Source organism: Branchiostoma lanceolatum, chromosome 17 (genome assembly GCF_035083965.1).
Source record: "Branchiostoma lanceolatum isolate klBraLanc5 chromosome 17, klBraLanc5.hap2, whole genome shotgun sequence".
NCBI lineage: Eukaryota > Metazoa > Chordata > Leptocardii > Amphioxiformes > Branchiostomatidae > Branchiostoma > Branchiostoma lanceolatum.
Window position 1 is genome coordinate 463,265 of NC_089738.1, and position 22,234 is coordinate 485,498.

General features: G+C 41.7%; 1 protein-coding gene across 1 annotated transcript; it reads right to left on the reverse strand.

Annotated features, from left to right (window-relative positions):
- Window positions 1–1,390: 1,390 nt before the first annotated feature.
- On the reverse strand, window positions 1,391–6,879 carry LOC136423643 (neuromedin-U receptor 2-like). Its single transcript, XM_066411889.1, has 3 exons — window positions 6,715–6,879; window positions 3,705–5,004; window positions 1,391–2,613 (listed from the first exon to the last, which is right to left on the reverse strand). The coding sequence occupies exons 2-3, from the start codon at window positions 4,975–4,977 to the stop codon at window positions 2,237–2,239; spliced, it is 1,650 nt and encodes a 549-aa protein (XP_066267986.1). The 5' UTR covers window positions 4,978–5,004; window positions 6,715–6,879; the 3' UTR covers window positions 1,391–2,236.
- Window positions 6,880–22,234: the final 15,355 nt, after the last annotated feature.

The following is a 22,234-nucleotide window of genomic DNA, read 5'->3' on the forward strand; positions in this document are numbered from 1 at the left end:
AGTTTCAGAAATAGTAAGTGGGTTAGAGTAATGTTTGTAATCTTTTTAATCTTTGTTTAAAATCTTTGATTTTTGTTCATGCTGTTCAGGTTTTCTACCATCTGCTCAAGTCTGGGCGGTTTGTTGTACTGTAACTGTCTTAAGTGAGGTGCATCAGACCTTTGGAATGGTGTTGCATCCTTTACATCTGCCGGAGTTAGACTCTACCAGTCTCCCCCGGTCGCTGGGAAAATAGTAGAAATTGGCCAAATAGAGTCAAATGTTTGAAGGGAGTCGGCTACGGAGAGAGGGTCAAATTGGCTCGGTTGCCAATTTGACTCTCTCTCCGTAGCCGACTCCCTTCAAACATTTGACTCTATTTGGCCAATTTCTACTATTTTCCCAGCGACCGGGGGAGACTGGTAGAGTCTATGCCGGAGTTGAGAAGGGAGAGCAATGTTTGGAGAGTACCGTTCTTATGGTTTCATACAACAGCTTTGCTGTACCATTGGAGCTATATTATAATGGAAAAAAAAACATACGTAACTTACATGGCCACCCGCATAATTAACTTTTTATCTGGAGATGTTTTGCTTTCCAGAGTGCAAGCACACTAGTTTTTTTTAAGCAACTAAGAAAAGAATTGTCCCAAATCTGACCGCGTGAACGATATCTATGGCAGTTAGACCTGCTAATGCTATTAGTGACTGTCCGAAAAAGGTTCCGCAACGCCAACAGGCAGCCTGCGCCTGCGCGCTGCACTCTGGACAAATAAACCGTACACGTCAAACAGTCGCTCGGAGCGCGAATTGTCCTACCTAATCCTGTCAGTTATAACAAGCTTTCATCTGAACGCCTTTTTATATCAGCATTTATGATCGACTTGAACACACGACTTTTTGGTCCATTTATATTTTTAGACCGCGGTGTCTTTTAGAGTGCACGCTCAGAGTAATGCAGGAACGAGTTCTTATCATAATGAATAAAGTCACGATTTCCCACCATTCTTGCACGCACCCTTTTCCCCTGGTTAGCCAACTGGACCCTTTTTTTGTAAATTGGAAAGAGCCTGGCTGTGTGGACCAATCACACGCCTCCATTCCCATTCATTTAACAAACGCAACCGTACCATTGATGACGAAGGAAGCTGTGCATCTATGCATACGTACTAGAGGAAATAATTGTTAACAATAGTAGTGTCAGTATGAATAGGCTGGATAAAGATAACGTTCCCTTCACTCACTCGATGGTTTATTTTATGGTTATAGGTCACTGGTCAGCAATAGGTTGTTACTCCGGGAAGGGGGGGGGGGGGTCATCTCCTGGAGGAGTATTGTAAATTGGGAATCCCGTTGCTGCATTGGTATCTAACTTGGAATATCGACTTCTAGGATAGGCGAGATGATGCACGTTGTCTTTTTTTTTACAGCGTAACAGCTTTTATGACCTTCTATCGTTAATGTAATATTTTAAAAACGTCCCTATCTTGACGGGCATGTGCAACAGGACATTAATTCCGTAACCTTTTGATGGTTTGCCCTAAGGTTTGCCCTGTGTGGTTTTGAGCTAAGCAGATATTGGGTGATGTGTCGTCATTTGTATATCTGCTTGAAACCAGCTAGTGTCTGATTCCTTGTTCCAATCAAGGACTCCAAAAGCAGACGCTAGGCTGCGGCTTCCTACACTGTCTGTAACTGCCTGTATCTGAGATGGAGAGAAATATCGATAGATGTCACTTAATGAAGACCTAATCTGCATAATTGACAAGAAAAAACTATAATTCTGCAGTGGTGGATGATGGGAATTTCATTCTGTTGACATTTGAAGTCTTGATCTTGATCAAGTCAAGTAAATTTGAACATTATTTTATATTAACCATGCAAATTAGGTCCTCATTTACATAATCAAACACCTTAGCCACACCGCAAACACCATAATTACTTTACGGAGGATTGTGTCCTACGGACTCTTGTTGATTTCTTAGGAAGGTGTTTTCCATCTTCTACATGTAGGCTGTGCATAGAAGATTCCATATGGAGTTTACTTCACATATTTGTTGATTTTAGAAAACATGACAATTACGCCGCCAGTTTGACTATAGATAATTATTATGTACATATTATAGGTAACAAGCCTGAAGTCAGGCGCTCTGCTGCGATCGGTTGTGTGTCACTGGCGGGATGTGGGACGGTGGCGGCTCATTTCTCAGTCAGTCTTACAACATCTGATATGTCAACACAGTCGTTATAATCTGACATCAGTCCATGTCAAAGTCGTCCAGATCGTCTTCCGAGTTGTACGCTGCCGTGTCGACAGTTTGGTTACTGGCGGCTGCAGCCGGGGGAAGCCGACCCTTGAGGACCTTAGCCCGCCGCCGTTTCCTATCCCGCCAGCGGCACAGAACCAACCGCTTACATGTCCACTTCAACCCCCGCCGGAACTGGACGGACATCCCGACATACACTGCGGGCACCAACACTCCGCTCAGGTAGAAAACTACCCTGGTTGCCATGGTGACGTACTCGCCTAAGTCTTCAAACTGCGGCGAGTTGAGCATGCGCGGAGAAATGGTACTCAGGATGCAGATGACGTAGTAGAACATCCGGCACAGGCAAACAATGGCGACAACGGTACCTATATCAGACATGAAGTAAAGCGTACAATTTTACCCGAACCCTTCAAGAACATACCTATCATAAATGTTGGTTCATCTGTTCAAACCCCTGGGTTGCCTAGGGCACGTTTCTTTCTGTTTTAGTAGCAGGGTATAATAGCCTTTCCCTTTAACGCGCTCATGTGAGGTACCTCCTCGAACACGGAGCCCCCATTTAAATCCCTTCCGAAAGACGGATGCAGTCCTAACTGAGATGTCCTGACCCATGTCTCCCAGTATGCTAGTATGGCACAGGAGTTTAGCTATAGGGACATCCCTTATTATAAACGTACTGTGTGCAAATATTAGTATAGAAACAATATCCTATTTCGCCAGCCCATGCGATGAACGGCTTACCCCTAACCCTAGGACTTCACCCCTTCCAATAATTTTATATATGATATGTAGTAATGAATTTTCATCGCAAACATCGGGAACATTCTTTCAACAACAAGTAAAGTCCATCTGCAGATGTGACGTTATAATTGCTTTAGCGGTCACATTTCGGAATACAACATTTGGTCTTTTATCAATGTCCACCAAATTTCATTCTCTTGCACTTGCCCCCCCCCCCCCCCCCCATCATAATAACTTCACATTTACGACGTTGTTTTGGTATCGTTTTTATTACCTAGTAGTATCTCATTTGATATATAAGGTTCTTTCAATGTTCAATGAAAACAGTTTTCATCCAGTCAGAATGTTTTTCTTCAAAGTTTAGGTAAAAAAGGAATGGAAGTACCTGTAAATAATTACAGTTAATTACTCTAATATTATCATCTGAGTTTAGCCTATAGAGTACATGTAAAGTGGAAACTATGGAAACTACTGTGATAAAACCTAGAGCGGTGATTTTGGGTCCGACATACCTTTGACAAAACTGTTGCCATGCTGATGGCGAAAATGATAGACTTATGTATTTGGTATGGAATTGTAGGTTCCCCTTTTTTTCTTTTGGAAAAGTCGCCCAGTTTGGTAATAAATAATATGCTATGCGACTTAAAGTTTGCGCGAGACCCCCCCCCTCCCCTGTCTAGTAGAAAGGGTTAGATAGTACAGGCGACAGACTCACCTAACATGGTGACCGGTCTGGTAGGTGTGAAGCTGTCCGGTTGGTCAGCAGTGCTGTCCTGCTGACCGCCGTCTGCTATCTCATCAGGAGCGGCGGTGATGGACGTCATGCTCTCACACTTTTTCCGCAACGCTGCTTGATTCTTCGCCATCTTGCCGGTGGTGTTCTTCAGTCTGGTGAACATGCTGACGTACAGAACAGCCAGGAGAACCATCACACTCACGTACAGACCCGCGATGGACAGCAGGTTGAACTTGTCCGTGTAGAAAGGAAGAGTCTCTAGACAACCAGTGCGTGGTCTGGTGGAGAGGGGGGCCATGTTATCTGGTGGTGAGGCTGGAGGTCCTTGCTCATGTAAACCTCTGGACATGTTAGCATGGCTGACAGACGTGATGTTGCTGTCGTCTGCTTCCCAATATTGCCGAATACAGAAGGTCACTCCGACAGAACTGCACACACATACGAACCACACGGCGGCCACCGCCATTTTCGCGTGAATCTCGTTGACCCAGACTTTGGCTATGTGCGGACGACATATGAGAACGTATACTTCCGCGCTCACACAGACAACGTTTAGAACGGATGCAAAATTGGCCGCTTCGAACAGCGCGTCCAGAATGACACAGGACGCCTGTCCCTCCGGCCAGAAAGACTCGTCCCAAAGCCATCCTATGTTAGTGGGAATCCCCACCACAGATAATACCAGTTCAGCGAAGGACAGGCTTAAGAGGTGGTAATACGTTGAAGTTCTTAAATGGCCGTTAGTTAAAATCACGAAGCCAACTGTGGCGTTGGCTACGACGGATATCAATAATATGATAATGTACACTGTGGTTAAGAAATACGTGCCTACTTGTCCCGTTTCACGAGGAATGGTGTTTACGTCTGTACCATTCGTGTCGTCACTCGGTAGGTTGGTCTCATTGGTGTCTATGAATTCAAAACTATCATCCCAAGATTCGTCCGAGTTTTCTGATAACGCGTCGCGAACCGTTTGTAACAGACTCGAAGCCCCTCCTCGACTTTCATTGGTAAATGTGTTATTGATATAACTGTAGGTTGTAAAAAGATGGATACTTTTTGGTTTGAAGTTTCCTTTGGTTCCAGAAGCTGAAGTTTCAGCGCGTTTCTTCAGCGACTGGACAGGGTGGGGAGCCGGCTGTGTTTCACTGCTGGTGCAGTTCAACCTGCTATCGCAAGGAGAAGAGACCAGCTGGCTGGCTGGATGTATGAAATGAAGGAGAAGAGCTGGTAGCAGCCACCACGTCATCATGTGAGAACGTCACGCTGTGATGGCAACCTAATTATAAAGAAAGATGAAAAGACTAATAGAAGTAATATATAATGAATCAACTTTATTGCTCTACAATTGTACACGGCACAATGTATGGCAACAATGACCAAGGAATCAATACAATGAATACTAAACTAGTCTACTGTATTCTAAAAACTACGACCACAAGAATATGGATGTAAATGGCGTACTGACATGATATACGTCAAACGTTTCTGTCTGTTACAATGCATTCTCTCCTTTGTAAAGAGCTACATATTGCTTCTCTACTACTCCAGTGCAATGAAGAAACCGAGGAGAGAAACAGGAGAAAAAAAATTAACAAACAGCATTTATTCATGTTCGCTTGACACTTCTCTGAAAGAAGGCTGAATAAACGTCACCCCTTCAAGGTGTCGGGATTGTTTAGAATACATGGATTGTGCGAACTTTGATCTCGGGAGAATGACCGAGTCAAATTTGTGTGTTATGACTTGCAAAATTTGACCTGAATATGGTATAGCTGATCTATTTTCATTTCTTTGACTTTTCTTGCAAATTGATTCTGTTTTGTCGGTTAGGCCATCATTGCTACAGTTATAAAATCATCACTTGTTAGAATTGCTTGATGTCCACCAAAAATGTCATCGCACCCAATCTATGGTATGGGATTTACTATTTGAAATCCTAACATCATTGAAACCCCTGTCTAGAAAGGGTGAAACCAAAGTGTTTTCATACCTTGTGTGGGGGGTGTTAACCCTCGTACACCCCAAATTTTTTGCGACAATAATAGAAAAACGGGGTCTAAATCCTGTTTTGCTCAGCAATTTCTTCTTGTTAGATTTTTTCAAACTGCGTGATCACTGTACATGCATTTCTTCGTCAATATAAGAAGAATGTTTTGATATGATTAGGAGTGAAATTCCTGCTCATTATCATAATGTTCACGTCTGGGGTTCAAACAGTCTTTAGGCCTAAGGGTTAAAGTCACATGAGAGATGAATAGAAGAAGAGAGTCATCTGATATATTAGAGTTCGCATGTCACAAATATAAAACTCCATTTAGCCAGGCATGAATCCATTAGATGTACCATTCATCCCCGTAATGGGCACTTACCACTGCCTCCGTTTCAAGTGCAGCTGAGAGCATCGCTCCAACAATTGGCAATTATCGAGATGGGAATCAGAAGAAATCAGGCATAATGTCCAATCTACGCACTGAGCGGCGGCTTTGGTCTCTGTCCTTGATGTTCATGACTGATTGTGGTCGTGTATATAACATTCCAAACATTACAACAAATATCGGTTATATTGTGCAAACATTACAGAAAAAAAAACCTCATGACCAACGCTATGTTGACCGTTCGGACATTAGCGGCGATAAATAGTGTGGAAATGTGAACCGAGAAGAATGTCTCTGCCAGGATATGTACCTTCTCCTGGCTGGCGTTAAATTGTGAAGCCAGTAAACGTGATTCCCCGCGCCAAGTCTTTCTTGTTCATTTGCCCTAGCTCGGCGGACCGTGAGTTTTGATCATTGACTGTGCACGTAATATACCGTTTTTAACCTGCGTACGTCCTGGTATGGCCTATTCTAGAAAGAAGTATTCCTAATGTCCTAGCTCCCCTTTTACTGATCGGTTCTCATGAAGTGATCGTCTGTCCCTGTCGTAGTCCTGCCCATCAGATGTGCCTCGGTGTGCTATAAGACAACGGACCCAAACGGTAACTCACCTACAAAGTCCTTCCAGTCTCTCAGAAGGTACCTGCAAAAGTTAAGTCTGTACAGTGTCCTGAAAGGCAAGGATCTTTCCTCAAAATGGTCTGCCCGCAGTCCGCATGCATGTAGTCTTGCAGGTTTGTGGTACAGGCCTGTCACCAGACGGCCTATTTATATAGAGGGCATATTCATTACCAACCCCCTGGCTGACAAATGGCCCTGTTAGCAGGCTGATTGCGGTGTAACTGATGGCAGGATGTTCGTTATCTGTCACGAGGATTTTATTGTATGGATGTTTGGAGCACAAAAACACATAGAATGTAAGTCGATCTGTACTAAACGCGGAATGCTCTACCGACCGCCTTCAGTTAGGATGGAATCTGTGATGGGTGCGCGTTTGCAGCATGTTCTAATACTTGAATTATATCAGTCTTTAAATAGTTCAAGTCTAAGATTTTCCCCGGTTCAGCTGTAGGTATTCTGAACTCCGATTTGCGCACTGCTGGGCGAGGTTGTCCTTGTTATGGCGCCGTTAGGTCGCAGGTCCCGTGTTACGAACGGCCACACCTTAGAACGTCCAGAACCCACCGCTGCACCACATAAGAGTAGGACTACGCTGGGATGAGACCATTTACCAGCTTGTACTTGTACTCCAAATTCAAATCTATTAAGTAACGCCCTGGGGCTGTTGATATTTGATGTAAAAACAAAAAGATCAATAAACAACAAAACAACGAAAAAGCCTGCCGAGTCACCCCGAGCAACTCCTAGCGATTGTGTTCAACATTACATCCTGCGTTTCGTGTGCGACATTCCGGTCGGTGTGCTGTGACGTGAGAGAGTCCATATTATTCTGTCCATCGATATCGTTAGGGAACGCCTATTGAAGAAAAAAGTCCAGCTGTGTTGCTATGGAACAGAGTAAACAGCTAAGTAAACGCATCGATCTTTTGAGCTCTGTAACACATTCCTCTCCAAGTGAATTCAAACGACCAATCATTCAAGTCACGTGACCCTTCGTGACGTCAGTTAAAAAATTAACGTCTGAGCGATCTCCTGATGTACAATTAAAGATGATTAAATTGAGAAATATATTTCTGATTTGAAAAATTATTGAATATCCTGAAATGTTTAATGTACACACCAATGTTGAAGGGTATCCGTTAACCGTAAGTAAATGTTGAAGTTCATAAAAGTTACGCTATCATCATCTCCATCACTGTTTAATACGTATGTTGCGAACCTTACCGCGAAGTTAAACGCTGCCAATGCTGGCTGCTTTCTTGCTGTAAATCATATTTTGTATGCTGATGATATTTGCCTAATATGACCTTCGGTTGAGCCTTCTTTTCCAGTCAGTCCAGTCAATGATGCCACCTTGTACGTAGGCCACGAGAGGCTACCTCAATTTTAAAGCAGTTTAATGTAATCTACATACATGTACTGTAGGCATTATCGTTGTTGTTGTTTTTTGTGCATTTGTGTGTATTTGCCTTTGAGCCTGAAGCAAACAATGAATAAATAAATATCAATTTAGACGCAATTTCACCATCTTTATTCCAATGATATTCGCTTCCACCATAGGCGCATACTTTGAACTCATATCGCACACCAAGAGTTCGGAGACCTCAGACCTCCATGAAATATTTTAAGCCTTTGCAGATGTATTGTTTTATCTTGTCTCATTGATGATACACATAAGGCTGTAATTAGCATAATCTATTCTAAATGATGGTATTCTCTTCCAAATTTACATATATTGTATGTGTGAAAGTCTATTCCTTTGGCAGAATACGGTGTTAACACTTTTAATCAATTATGAAAATAACCTTCCTATTTACATACTACATTTATAACATTTGGCCGTCACACAACCCGAGTTCGATCCCGGCTTGCCCGGACGTTGTGCCCTTGGGAAAGGCACTTAACACAAATTTCCTTACTTCACTCAGGTGTAGATGAGTACCTAGCTTCGGTAAGGGACGTTCCTCGGATGGGAGTTAAATGGAGGTCCCGTGTTTGGGGAGAGCCACACCCCGCGCACGTTAAAGAACCCACCACATCTTTCAAAAAAGAGTAGGGGCATGCCCCGGTGTGCGATGTTCCAAACCTTACGGTCTGGTCTGGGTTGACATCTTGAAAACGTGATAGTCACCCGTTGTGGTAAATCTGAATAAATAAACATGTACGGCAGTATACTCCTTTAAGTAGCTTACACATTTCACAAGTATGTCATTTTCACCTTTTACCACTAAGGAAATTTGTATCATGGCGCGTTTGCATTAACCTTGCAAATAAGGGCCTTATTTGCCTAATTGGCATGAATGGCATCTGTAGATGTTTAAACTGCCATACTAAATTACATATGCCACATGTCCTATTATGGAAAACATTGTAAACATAATTTTTTTCTAATTAGTCATGGGAATTAAGTCCTGATTTGCATAAATTTGTTTCATTGTGTATATCTCTGTCTAAGCTACTAGCATACCGAATATCATGGAAATACGTCGTTCCTTTCTTCAGTTATCCTCCATGAGATATTTTGACAAAAACTCCCCTGCAGTTCCAGAGCAAGCTGCTAGGGAGACCGAACCTACACCGCTCCTTCCTTATATCACAAGTTATTTTCAAAACAAAAATCAATACCATAACACATCCAGAGCAAAAGTTAAAAGTAGAAGTTTTGCTGCAGCCAAAAATTGACCTTGACCTTTGCTTTACAACACCTACCAACCTACCAAAGATCATTACAATCCATCCAGAGTTTCTTGGGTTATGCTAACCACAAAATCCGGAAACGCAATCACACTTTGCTCCTTTGCTAAGATAAGAATGAAATGTTACGTTGGGCGCTCAGCGGCGAGGGGACAATGGCATCAGAGCCAGGCTCAGTCATGTCCATGCTTGCTGGGATCGTACACTGGTAGGTTTTGCCACTGTTTTATCATAAAGGTTTATAGGTTTTGATAAAGAACATTAGAATCATTGTAGCATTTAACTTAAGGCCATTTTTTCTGGGCATTCGCTAAAAAGCCAGGTAAGAAGTAAGAATCGTCGAGTTCGCTTTATTTAACTTTGGAAAGATGGATTGACTTGAAACACAGGATCAATTAATAGAAGCACAACCTGAACATATTCCGAGCAAAAAAAATAAATACTGAGATTCGTGCAGCGCGGACTTCGCCAGAGTGGGCATTCGCTAGAAAGCCGGTCCCGTTTAAATCTTGACGTCAATGGTCCGTTCCGGTCAAACACCATGATGATGATGATTTATTCAGTAAGAAGCTCGCGGATTGTGTTACAACATAATCCAAATTCCGTTCTTAGTACAAAAGTGCTTCAACATTAATCTTGATACAATTCCAATAATCACAATATCATTACATTTCGAAAAACTTTGCATAGTAAAATCCAGGCTTTCTTAAATCAAGTTAGCCACGTCGAGACATTATCATGTATGACATTACGTGAAGAGAATGAGAACAATATGATACATATAACGAACATATAGAACATATATCGAATATATAGAACATCCTGTTCTATTTGAAACATCTCCGTCAAAAACAGCGCTAGTAGGACAGAAATGGCACGCATATCTGTGACAGGTTTTCTATTGCATAGGCTGCTTGAATACTCAGGAAATCAAGACGAAAAAGGCTCGGGCACTCACGGGGAGGGAGCTTGTAACACATTGCCAACTACTACAAAGTCCACTAGTGTAGAGTTCCATCTCTTACGTACTTGTGTGTGATACTTGTCCCGGTCCTTTGGAAAAAGCGAGGTCCATTTTAATGACGTCGTTTTGTCATGTGATTATAGTAGGAAAGCTGCTCATGGAAGTTGGTTATCATGGCTTATAATTAACTTTGGCTACTACAGATACAAAAAATCCCTGATAGCACTTGTCACTCTCGGTGGTACCAAAAACACTGAAAAATCTGTTTGGCCCATGGACTAAAGCGGTAGTGGCCATTTCTGTCCGTCAAGCGCCGTTTCTGCCGGGGGGGGGGGATCGAAATAGAACAGGGGGCGTGGCTTATGGTGTTCGACTGGAACGGTCCATTGCAACGTGTCGCCATGTATGTCGTTGTCTTGAAGATCAAATCTCTTCGAAAAAAAGTAACGTTACTTGTACGTTTTGAATGATATTCCCATTATGAAGTCAAGGGTAACGCAAATCCAGTTTAGGACGCAGCGACGCCGCCAGCGTGCCGTAGGTCCAGTGAGAGGGGGCTTTATTACCTTCGCCGAGAAGAATATATGTTTTGCACAGCGTTCGTGTGTGTGTGTGTGTGTGTGTGTGTGTGTGTGTGTGTGTGTGTATGTGTGTGCGTGTGTGTGTGTGTGTGTCCTTCTGTGTACACGATAACTCAAGAATGCCTGGATGGATTGTCTTCATACTTCTGGGTTCGATATTTCGTGTTGTGGACTTGCCATAGTCATGATTTTTGAGTGGTAGATAGCTCTTGGGAGGGAGAGTAAGTTGTGTAGTTGTTTGGAACAGCAGAAGCGGATTTCGTTTCAAACTTTTAAAGGGAATAACACAAGAAGGGGTTGACGAATCATCATGATATTTGGTATGTAGATGGCTTGCAGCGCTTTATGAATGCCTCATTTACATCGAAAAGGCTAACATCAGTCTGCAAAGATATGGGGTCGTGGAGCTCGTGTGTTTATATTTGAACTTATATGCTGTTCAAAACTTTCACTTGACTTTCTGTGGGTCGTCTCTACCTCGAGCTAGCTGCAAAAAGACGCTGTGCAAACATCGGGCACACCTGGTGTCTTGTCCACTGCTTCATCTCGTGCCGAAAATCCAGCTTTGTCAGCAGCGTAGTCAGACGGCAGCAATCCTCACGTTGTTTTTCTATGGTAGATTTTCTACTCAACAAAGACTTAAATACCAATTGAAGTTATACCTTCTATGTGCATGGCAGTTGTGTGGTTGCATAAGCCCCCCTCTCACTGGACCCGCGGCCGATCGAATTGACATACGAAGTACTCAATGAATTTCATCGACAAAAAACGCATCTTTTTAAGCTTTGTATGTTTTGTTGTCTTTTTGGCCATACTTCTACGTTTTGAATGATATTCCCATCATAAAGTCAAGGGTAACACAAATCCATTCTAGGACGCAGCGACGCCGCCAACGTGCCGCGGGTCCAGTGAGAGGGGGACTTTAGTACATGTCGTATATTCAGGTATATTTTGCGGCACGGAACGCCACTACGCAGTATATTTTGTTCTGTTTTTTTATGCAAATGACATTGTGTGCATAGCGTTTGTTAATGTATTTCTAATCCACATAGTCGGTGGTAACAAAGACGGCGCACTTATACATAAGATCAGTAAAGATCCGTGTTATGTTAGATCCCGTGTTATGTTAGAATCCCCCCTCCCCCCTGCCGGCTTATAGGCCGAATACAAAATCACGACAAACATCATTGGAATATACTTAAGCTTAAGGTTTACTATCATAGTTTTACTTCTACAAATTCGATAAGTAAAATTTCACGGCCCTTTTATTTGTTTCATTTTGAAATTAGTATCTTTAGAGAACGCCCTCCATAGAATCCAAATGAGGCAACTTTAGTGCAAATGAGTTGCTAATAAACCTTATATTCCCATGTGTAACGGGTTAGACCATAGACTACCAGGTGTTCATGGCGGCTGAAACTGTCTCATCACTGGCGCCAGTAACATTATCGGTATCTTTCGTCTGTGTTTGGCGTTGAAGTTAGCATCTTATAATTCAAACTGCGCGGAGACATGAATTGATCGGTCCCTATTTGCAGTATTACATTGTCTTTGTTAAACATGGCGAGTAAGTGTCAACTGTATAATTGTCGTATTCACACACACACATACACACACACACACACACACACACACACACACACATGCACTCTCTCACACACGCATAAACAGATGCACAAACACATGCATACAAATACATACACACACACACACATACATGCACACACTTACACTCAGACAAAGACGCAGAGAGAAATACAGACATATAGACATACACATGCATGCACACAAACGCACATGCATGCACACAAACGCACACGCATGCACACATACACAGTTACACACATACACACACAAAAGAAACAACGAATGTTCAAGCCTTTGGGGGAACGACATTTTTGCTTTACTTGTATTGAAATAAACTGTATGGGATATTTCGTCTTCACATTGGTCAATATTAAGGTCGATCAAAACGTCTAAAAATTACATCTCATATGTTTGAATGCCCGAATCCAACGCGATATTCGTAAGAAGCCCACATTGAGATAACGGTAGCAGATAGTCTGTGATATAAGAAAGAATTGCTGTAGATTTGGGCCCCGTAGCAGCTTGCTCTGGAACTGCAAGGGCGTCTTTGTCAAAATCTTCATGATATTTAGTATGCAGGTAGCTCAGACAGGAATATACATAATGATGTGCAAATTATTCAAATCAGGGCTTAATTTTCATAACAAATGAGGAAAATCTATATTTACAATGTTTTCCATTATAGGACTCATGCATGTTGTGGCACCTAACATGTGTGAGGTCCCAAACTGGGCCAAACATGCCCCTGCTGGAAGGCCTGTGCCCATACTTTTTTTCTCTACCAGAAATAAAATAACTGTCCTTGTTTACCTCAAACCCCTCATGCATTCAAATCTACCCCCACGGCACAGCTCAAATTATTCAATACATGTATCAAACCCATTGTACTAGATTTTTGGAAGATTTGGGGCAAAGCTCATTCAAACTGTGTAAAAATATTCTCGGTGAGCATAAATATTCAAGTAATATAGCTTGTAGAGCAGAGCTTCGCATTTATCCAGCAGACTTAGATATATATCCATTTGTGTAGTTAAGTACTGGATACGTCTCAAACAGTTAGACTTTTCCAATCATCCTTTGTAAGTAGACGCACTGCTCTGTCAGCAAAATATACCGATTAACAGCTATAAGAGATGCTGGCTGCAACATGTAAAAGAAATATTAGATAATACTGGTTACTTTGTTCTTTGGAACTCTATGAATTCACATTAGATAAGAAGCATATATGTGCAGTGTTAAGGAAAAGGCTGGAAGAGGTATTCATTCAAACATTTTTTTTATCAATTGTCTATAGATAATGGTAAATTAAGATTTTACAAAAAAATGAAGACCGAATATTCAATGGAAAGGTATTAACTGTTACTAAGGTAACATGACCAGTTATCGTGCACTACCAGTTATCGTCCAGTTTGGGTCATGTCGACATGTCGAGGTGTATTTTACCAAAGCCAGTTCTCGTGATCAATAAAGAACGTCATAAGTATGATCCTTAGTCATAACTCTTATTTATAGTATTACAAAACAATGAAATATGTTTACGTCCAGCGACATAACTGGATAAACTCCTGAACCAGTAACAGCAAGTTTCATGCAAGCGTCATGGATGACGTATTTCATATGCAATTCGACACCGCGTACTTCATCATGTTTGCCAAACCTCCACGATAGTTTGTATCTGTTACAAGTAGCCGAGGTTAAGCCTTTCTTTGATATTCAAACTATCCATGGCGATTCGAGGTTGAAAACTCTTACTAGTTTTAGGAAGGTTTGATACAACCTAGCGACCCCCGCAACGGTGGTACATTTTTGCACGGCAAAACATCATGGCCATGCGTTTACCACGTGAACGCCACGTGCCACGCATGTCGCTGAAATTCACCGCACAACATTGTTTTCTTTCATCGCGTCAAGCAATTGGCAGGACAAACATAGTGACTTTACTATCATTTGTCTGTAGACTACTTTGGACAGTTAACATGCATTTTTCTGGTCTATGGTCTTCAAGTATGGCGCTAGAAGGAGAAAGACTGAAGTGGACGATAATGGGTAACCCTTGCACAATTTTTCATCATAGACCTCAGCATAGATACATGCTCTCACGGCTTTAAATGGTCAGAGAAAAACTTACATACTATGAATTTTTCTTTTTTAAAAGAGCTGATACTTCTTCCCACGGGTTAAACATTTGGCTCTGTCCGCGTGGTTTTAAGATAGATAAGTTTTTGATAAATTGGACGATAATTGGTAAGGTTACGTTAGATAACTTTGAGCTAAGATCAGCAATAAGCAAACTTAGAATTAGCGCCCACCCTCTTCAAATTAAGAAAGGGCGGTACAAAAAGTTAACTGTGGAAGAAAGAATTTGTAGCTACTGTATGTCAAAAGCGGTGGAAGACGAAGTACATTTTATCTCGAACATCCCCTTTAACGATCAGGAAAGAAATAAGCTATATCAGGAAGCAACCAAAACTCTCCACAATTTTCAAACGTTTATTGGCGAATAGAAAACCTCAACCCTGTCAACATCTCAAAACCTACTCATTGCAGAGAAACTGGACACCTCGAATTCCACGGCTTCCTAAAAAGAAGTCAAACCCAAAAAGCGTAGATCATAATCAGTAGCAGTTTAAGAATAGTCACTTGTTTTACTTGTCACCATTCTTAAATTTTATATTGTAAACTTGCACTGTCTGTATCCTTTTTATACACAGTGTCATATACGTGTTTCATGTTCCAATTAGCCCTCGGGATTGATGATGATTGATATAATGCAAATCAAACCATTCAAGAAATGCAACATATATAACTGAGAAATAGAGGGACATTGATAAACAACAGTTATGCAAATAAATACCTAATTTGCATAATTGATGAGAAAATACTGTTATTACATATTGGTAGATAACTGGAATATTTGGCATTTGGAAGAATCATTATGAAGGCCTGATTTGCAGAATTGATCAGAAAATGCTAGAATAGCCTTCTTTGTGAAGATAAAACTTAAGACAACTTCTGCTATTTTGGTGGAGAAGATGGTCAACTGATATAATTTTTGCAAATTATGACCTTATTTGCATGATTAATGAGGACAATCATAATACATCAGTTGAAAAGGTTAAAATCATTTTGCAAAGGTAAGAGGTCGTGGAAGGTTCCTCTAAGTGGTAAATGATTGGACTGTTAACATTATTGCCTCTGTAAGTCAGTTAAAGGTGTACATAGATTGTGCAAATGTGGAAGTCATTTGCATGATCAAAATATTTCATGGACACATTAGGTAAACGAAATCTGAGTTTGTTGACACCAATCTGGCAAAAGAATGAACCATCATTTGTTTCTATAACATGCCGACATTATTGAGTACTTTTGGCACCGATGCTGTACATGTTATATTTCTTCTCTAGTCCTGTTGATACAAAAATAATGCAATATCAGAGGACAGTCCGGGGCTTTTTTTCTGGCGGCGTACCGTTTTCGGCGAGGAGAATACTAGTGACGTTACTCCTCAAACTTTTATTGCCTTAATGACATTTTCAAAGCAGCTGTTGTTACTTTCTTCGGTTGATAGCGTTGATAACTATATAAAATTCTCTAAGCACCGTTAAGTTCCACAAGGTAACCCACTTTGTTCCAGCGAACGAACACCGCAGTTCAAGTCCTCCCATGACGAAGCCAGTCTGATCAATTCTTGGCTGGGGCGTTTTTGACGGCGTCGTCGTCGAATGCAGGGTTAGAATGCAATGTGTTCTAAACGCGTTTGTCTGTCAAGTTGGTTTTTAAAGATAGCGGATATGTGCTACCCTGTGGATTTAAGTGAAGTATCGTTACATATTTAACGTTATATTTACCTTTACGGATGAGGAACATATTGTTTCTACTTTGTGTCTCCCCCTTTTTTTTTCTTTTTCCGTTCCAAACAAATAAGTTCAATGACCGGGACCAGACGGCTATCACCATGATTACTGGCAAAATAGCAGACTACATGTGGTGTTCAATTACATTAAGCCAAACATGACTCCCAAACACTAGCCAGCCAAGATTGGCGGTAGGTCGGGAGCAGTCTGACCAGTGGAATTTGACCCCCAAACACACCCTGACCGCTACTGACTTACTCCCAACCACCAGCCAACCGCCAGTCAAACTATTCCAGACCTCTCGTCCACAACCGAAAGTTTTGAAAATTTAAAAACAGACGGCTTACGCAGCCAGAGCCAGCCGACGCGCTAAACACCAGCCGACCACAGCCGACCTAGCTCCCGAACGACTCCCAACCATAGTTGGGGAAGGTAGGGAGGCCATGTTTGGCTATGTGTAGCCTGGGCTTTATGTAGCAAGTGGCAATATAGAGCGGGAGGGCCGGTCACCATTGGTATCTTTAAATGAATGTGTTCAAGTAAGAGCAGCAGGTTGTCAGGCCAGACTATATATATGAAGGTGAACATGTATGTGACAGACTATATATATGAAGGTGAACATGTACATGTATGTGACAGACTATATATATGAAGGTGAACATGTACATGTATGTGACAGACTATATATATGAAGGTGAACATGTACATGTATGTGACAGACTATATATATGAAGGTGAACATGTATGTGACAGATTATGTATGTGAAGGTGAAAATGTATGTGACAGACTATGTATGTGAAGGTAAACATGTATGTGACAGACTATGTATGTGAAGGTGAACATGTATGTGACAGACTATGTATGTGAAGGTGAACATGTATGTTACAGACTATGTATGTGAAGGTAAACATGTATGTGACAGACTATGTATGTGAAGGTAAACATGTATGTGACAGACTATGTATGTGAAGGTAAACATGTATGTGACAGACTATGTATGTGAAGGTGAACATGTATGTGACAGACTATGTATGTGAAGGTGAACATGTATGTGACAGACTATGTATGTGAAGGTAAACATGTATGTGACAGACTATGTATGTGAAGGTGAACATGTATGTGACAGACTATATATATGAAGGTGAACATGTACATGTATGTGACAGACTATATATATGAAGGTGAACATGTATGTGACAGACTATGTATGTGAAGGTGAACATGTATGTGACAGACTATGTTTGTGAAGGTAAACATGTATGTGACAGACTATGTATGTGAAGGTGAACATGTATGTGACAGACTATGTATGTGAAGGTGAACATGTATGTGACAGACTATGTATGTGAAGGTAAACATGTATGTGACAGACTATGTATGTGAAAGTGAACATGTATGTGACAGACTATATATATGAAGGTGAACATGTACATGTATGTGACAGACTATATATATGAAGGTGAACATGTATGTGACAGACTATGTATGTGAAGGTGAACATGTATGTGACAGACTATGTATGTGAAGGTGAACATGTATGTGACAGACTATGTATGTGAAGGTGAACATGTATGTGACAGACTATGTATGTGAAGGTGAACATGTATGTGACAGACTATGTATGTGAAGGTGAACATGTATGTGACAGACTATGTATGTGAAGGTGAACATGTATGTGACAGACTATGTATGTGAAGGTGAACATGTATGTGACAGACTATGTATGTGAAGGTGAACATGTATGTGACAGACTATGTATGTGAAGGTGAACATGTATGTGACAGACTATGTATGTGAAGGTAAACATGTATGTGACAGACTATGTATGTGAAGGTGAACATGTATGTGACAGACTATGTATGTGAAGGTGAACATGTATGTGACAGACTATGTATGTGAAGGTAAACATGTATGTGACAGACTATGTATGTGAAGGTAAACATGTATGTGACAGACTATATATATGAAGGTGAACATGTACATGTATGTGACAGACTATATATATGAAGGTGAACATGTACATGTATGTGACAGACTATATATATGAAGGTGAACATGTATGTGACAGACTATGTATGTGAAGGTAAACATGTATGTGACAGACTATGTATGTGAAGGTGAACATGTATGTGACAGACTATGTATGTGAAGGTGAACATGTATGTGACAGACTATGTATGTGAAGGTGAACATGTATGTGACAGACTATGTATGTGAAGGTGAACATGTATGTGACAGACTATGTATGTGAAGGTAAACATGTATGTGACAGACTATGTATGTGAAGGTGAACATGTATGTGACAGACTATGTATGTGAAGGTGAACATGTATGTGACAGACTATGTATGTGAAGGTGAACATGTATGTGACAGACTATGTATTTGAAGGTGAACATGTATGTGACAGACTATGTATGTGAAGGTGAACATGTATGTGACAGACTATGTATGTGAAGGTGAACATGTATGTGACAGACTATGTATTTGAAGGTAAACATGTATGTGACAGACTATGTATGTGAAGGTGAACATGTATGTGACAGACTATGTATGTGAAGGTGAACATGTATGTGACAGACTATGTATGTGAAGGTGAACATGTATGTGACAGACTATGTATGTGAAGGTGAACATGTATGTGACAGACTATGTATGTGAAGGTAAACATGTATGTGACAGACTATGTATGTGAAGGTAAACATGTATGTGACAGACTATGTATGTGAAGGTAAACATGTATGTGACAGACTATGTATGTGAAGGTGAACATGTATGTGACAGACTATGTATGTGAAGGTAAACATGTATGTGACAGACTATGTATGTGAAGGTAAACATGTATGTGACAGACTATGTATGTGAAGGTAAACATGTATGTGACAGACTATGTATGTGAAGGTGAACATGTATGTGACAGACTATGTATGTGAAGGTAAACATGTTTTTGATTGAGAATATTGCCTTTCTATTGTGAATCTCATTCTTCTATTGGGCGTTTCTTGTGATATTGGGTTTATTAGGCGTTTATTTCTAGTCACCATACGAGGAAATGTTTCACTGGAATAAATTCCTATCAATAAAACCAATCAGAAACGATGATTTGCAACTGTCACTGCGGGTCATGGCATGAAGAAGCCCAGGGGCTATCAACTGATCAGCACTTGTGGTCTAAGACCATCAATCGACCACTGGCATTCAATAGATAATTGTTACACAAAATGAGCATGGTACAGATCATGTTAGGCCATGCATGTTGATTTGATTATGACATCCTCGGGGAACCCCAAAATTGATGCGAGCGTGCGAATAAAAAAGTTTTGCAAAAAAAGCTACCTTCATTATAAAATCTACGTAGTCAGGAAGGATGAATAAAACTTACCACACAGAGTATGGTATACTTAATAAGAGATTCTTCATTTTCGCTTTTTCACATCTTCCTTGGCATTCTACGACATTAGTATCAGCTTTCAGAAGAAAAAAATATACATACATATTAAGCTTAAGGCTCAGGGCTCAGGTCCGAGTTCTCCAAAACCATGGCGGATAACGCACGGATTGTCGCGAACCTGGAATCCGAGCTGGCCTCTCTCAGAACAGAGGTGCAACTTCTGCGCGATGATAAACGCGATCACCAGGATGCGGTTCCTCACAACCCAGGCCACAAGTCATATGCATCTGTGCTAAGCCAGGGTAAGTCGTCACGTTCACTTACCCCTCGTCTACCACGGCGTCTTCCAACTGTAGTTCCGGACGGAACAGCATCTTCGGTTTCCTTGACCGCTAAGCCCAGTGTCTCCGAAGACAACAGCGGCTTCACGCAAGTCAGGCGTCGCCGTCGCAGTAATGCCATCGTCGGTAGGGCATCCAGCAACGGAACCCTACGAGTAGCAAAGCCCCGACCAGTCGAGATGTTTGTGTCCAGACTTAGCACGGAAACATCTGTTGCCTCTCTGACCCAGTTTCTCCAGGACAACGAAACCGTGTTGGTTGGATGCGAGAAGTTGAAGACTCGCTTCGACTCCTACGCGTCGTTTAAGGTCGTAATCGAGAAGGCTGACTCTGAGAAAATCCTGTCCCCAGACTTCTGGCCCAGCGGTGTCTTGGTGAGGAAGTTCTACTCGCGGAATGCTTCTCAGGAATCCTGATGGATAACCACCAAGGACAGAGGAGTTCACTGAACGTTGTGTCATACAACTGTCGTTCCATCAAGAACTCTGTTCAGACTGTGAAAGACCTCTGTAAATCCTAAGACATTGTCCTACTACAGGAACACTGGCTACTGCCGCATGACCTGAACTTTTTATCTGAACTTGATGTTGACTTCCTAGCGTTCGGAACATCACCTGTTAACACGGGCGAGGGTTTTCTCCATGGCCGCCCTTATGGCGGTGTAGCTGTCCTCTGGAGACAGAATATTGGTCTGGAGGTTAGTATTGAGAACACTGACGATGAGCGCATTTTAGCCGCAAGAGTTACTCTTGGTGACAAACAAATGCTCCTCTTTTGTATTTATATGCCAACTGACTGTGTTTTCCATGTTGAATTATTTATGGCAAAACTGGGTAAGATTGAAGCATTGATTAATGACTTAGGTATCTCAAATGTATGTATCTTAGGTGATTTTAAGATCTGACGGGCGGTTCGCTCCCATGGTTTATAGCTTGACTCAGGCAGTGCCTCCGCTCTGAGGCCCAGTCTAGGGCGGACGCACTGGCTATGCACCTGCATCAGGGGGGCGGCAAGAGCTTTTGGAAGGCCTTGCGATCCCAGAATCGCTCCAAGTCTGGCCTTCCCCATACAGTCGATGGCCACACTGGGGCTTCTGACATCGCTGATATGTGGAAGGGCCACTGCAGTTTACTGTTGAACACAACACAAACAGTCTGTCACCAATTCAATTCAATCAGGTATCGATGCCGCTATCTCGGTGACTGTAGAAGAAGTATGTGATGCAATTAACAGCCTATCCAATGGGAAGGCTAACGATGGCCAGGGCATTGCAGCTGAGCACCTTAGGCATGCCGGGGCTCGGTTACCCGTTTTACTTTCGATTTTGATTACTTCTATGCTGAGGCACGGCTACGTCCCGCCCAACATTCTTAATGTTGTTCTCGTTCCCATTCTAAAGAAGCCCAGCTGTAACGCTTCCAGTAAAGAGAATTACCGTCCCATCGCCATCGCTAGCCCTCTAGCTAAAAATTTGTTCTACTGAAACGACTCGAAGAATTTCTAGTGTCCCCCAGCAACCAGTTTGGTTTTAAAATGCGACATGGTACGGACCATTGTGTTTTTGCGCTCAAGGAGATTATACAGTATTACCGCCAGAGGGGCTCTCCTGTGTTTGTATGTTTTTTAGATACCTCCAAGGCCTTCGATCGGGTAAACCACTGGACGTTGTTTAAGAAACTTGTGGATCGAGGTGTACCAATGCACTTAGTGAGATTTCTTGTCGTGTGGTTTGATACCCTGACCTTCTCTGTCCGTTGGGGTCATACCACCTCCGACACTTTTACCATGTGTAATGGACTGCCACAAGGCAGCCTCTTATCCCCTATTCTATTTAATGTATATGTTTCTGAATTGAGTGTTATGTTATCGAGGTCTGGGGTGGGTTGTTCTCTTAACTCCACTGTATTAATCACCTCATGTACGCGGACAACATTTGTCTCATTTGTCCCTCCGCAAAAGCGCTACAGAAGTTAATTTACATATGTGAGGTCGAGGGAGCAGACATTGATATGTTGTTTAATGAAAAGAAAACTATGTGTATGTTCTTCCCATGTTCCCGCTTCCGGTTACACAACCCACCCCACAAGTGAAGCTATACG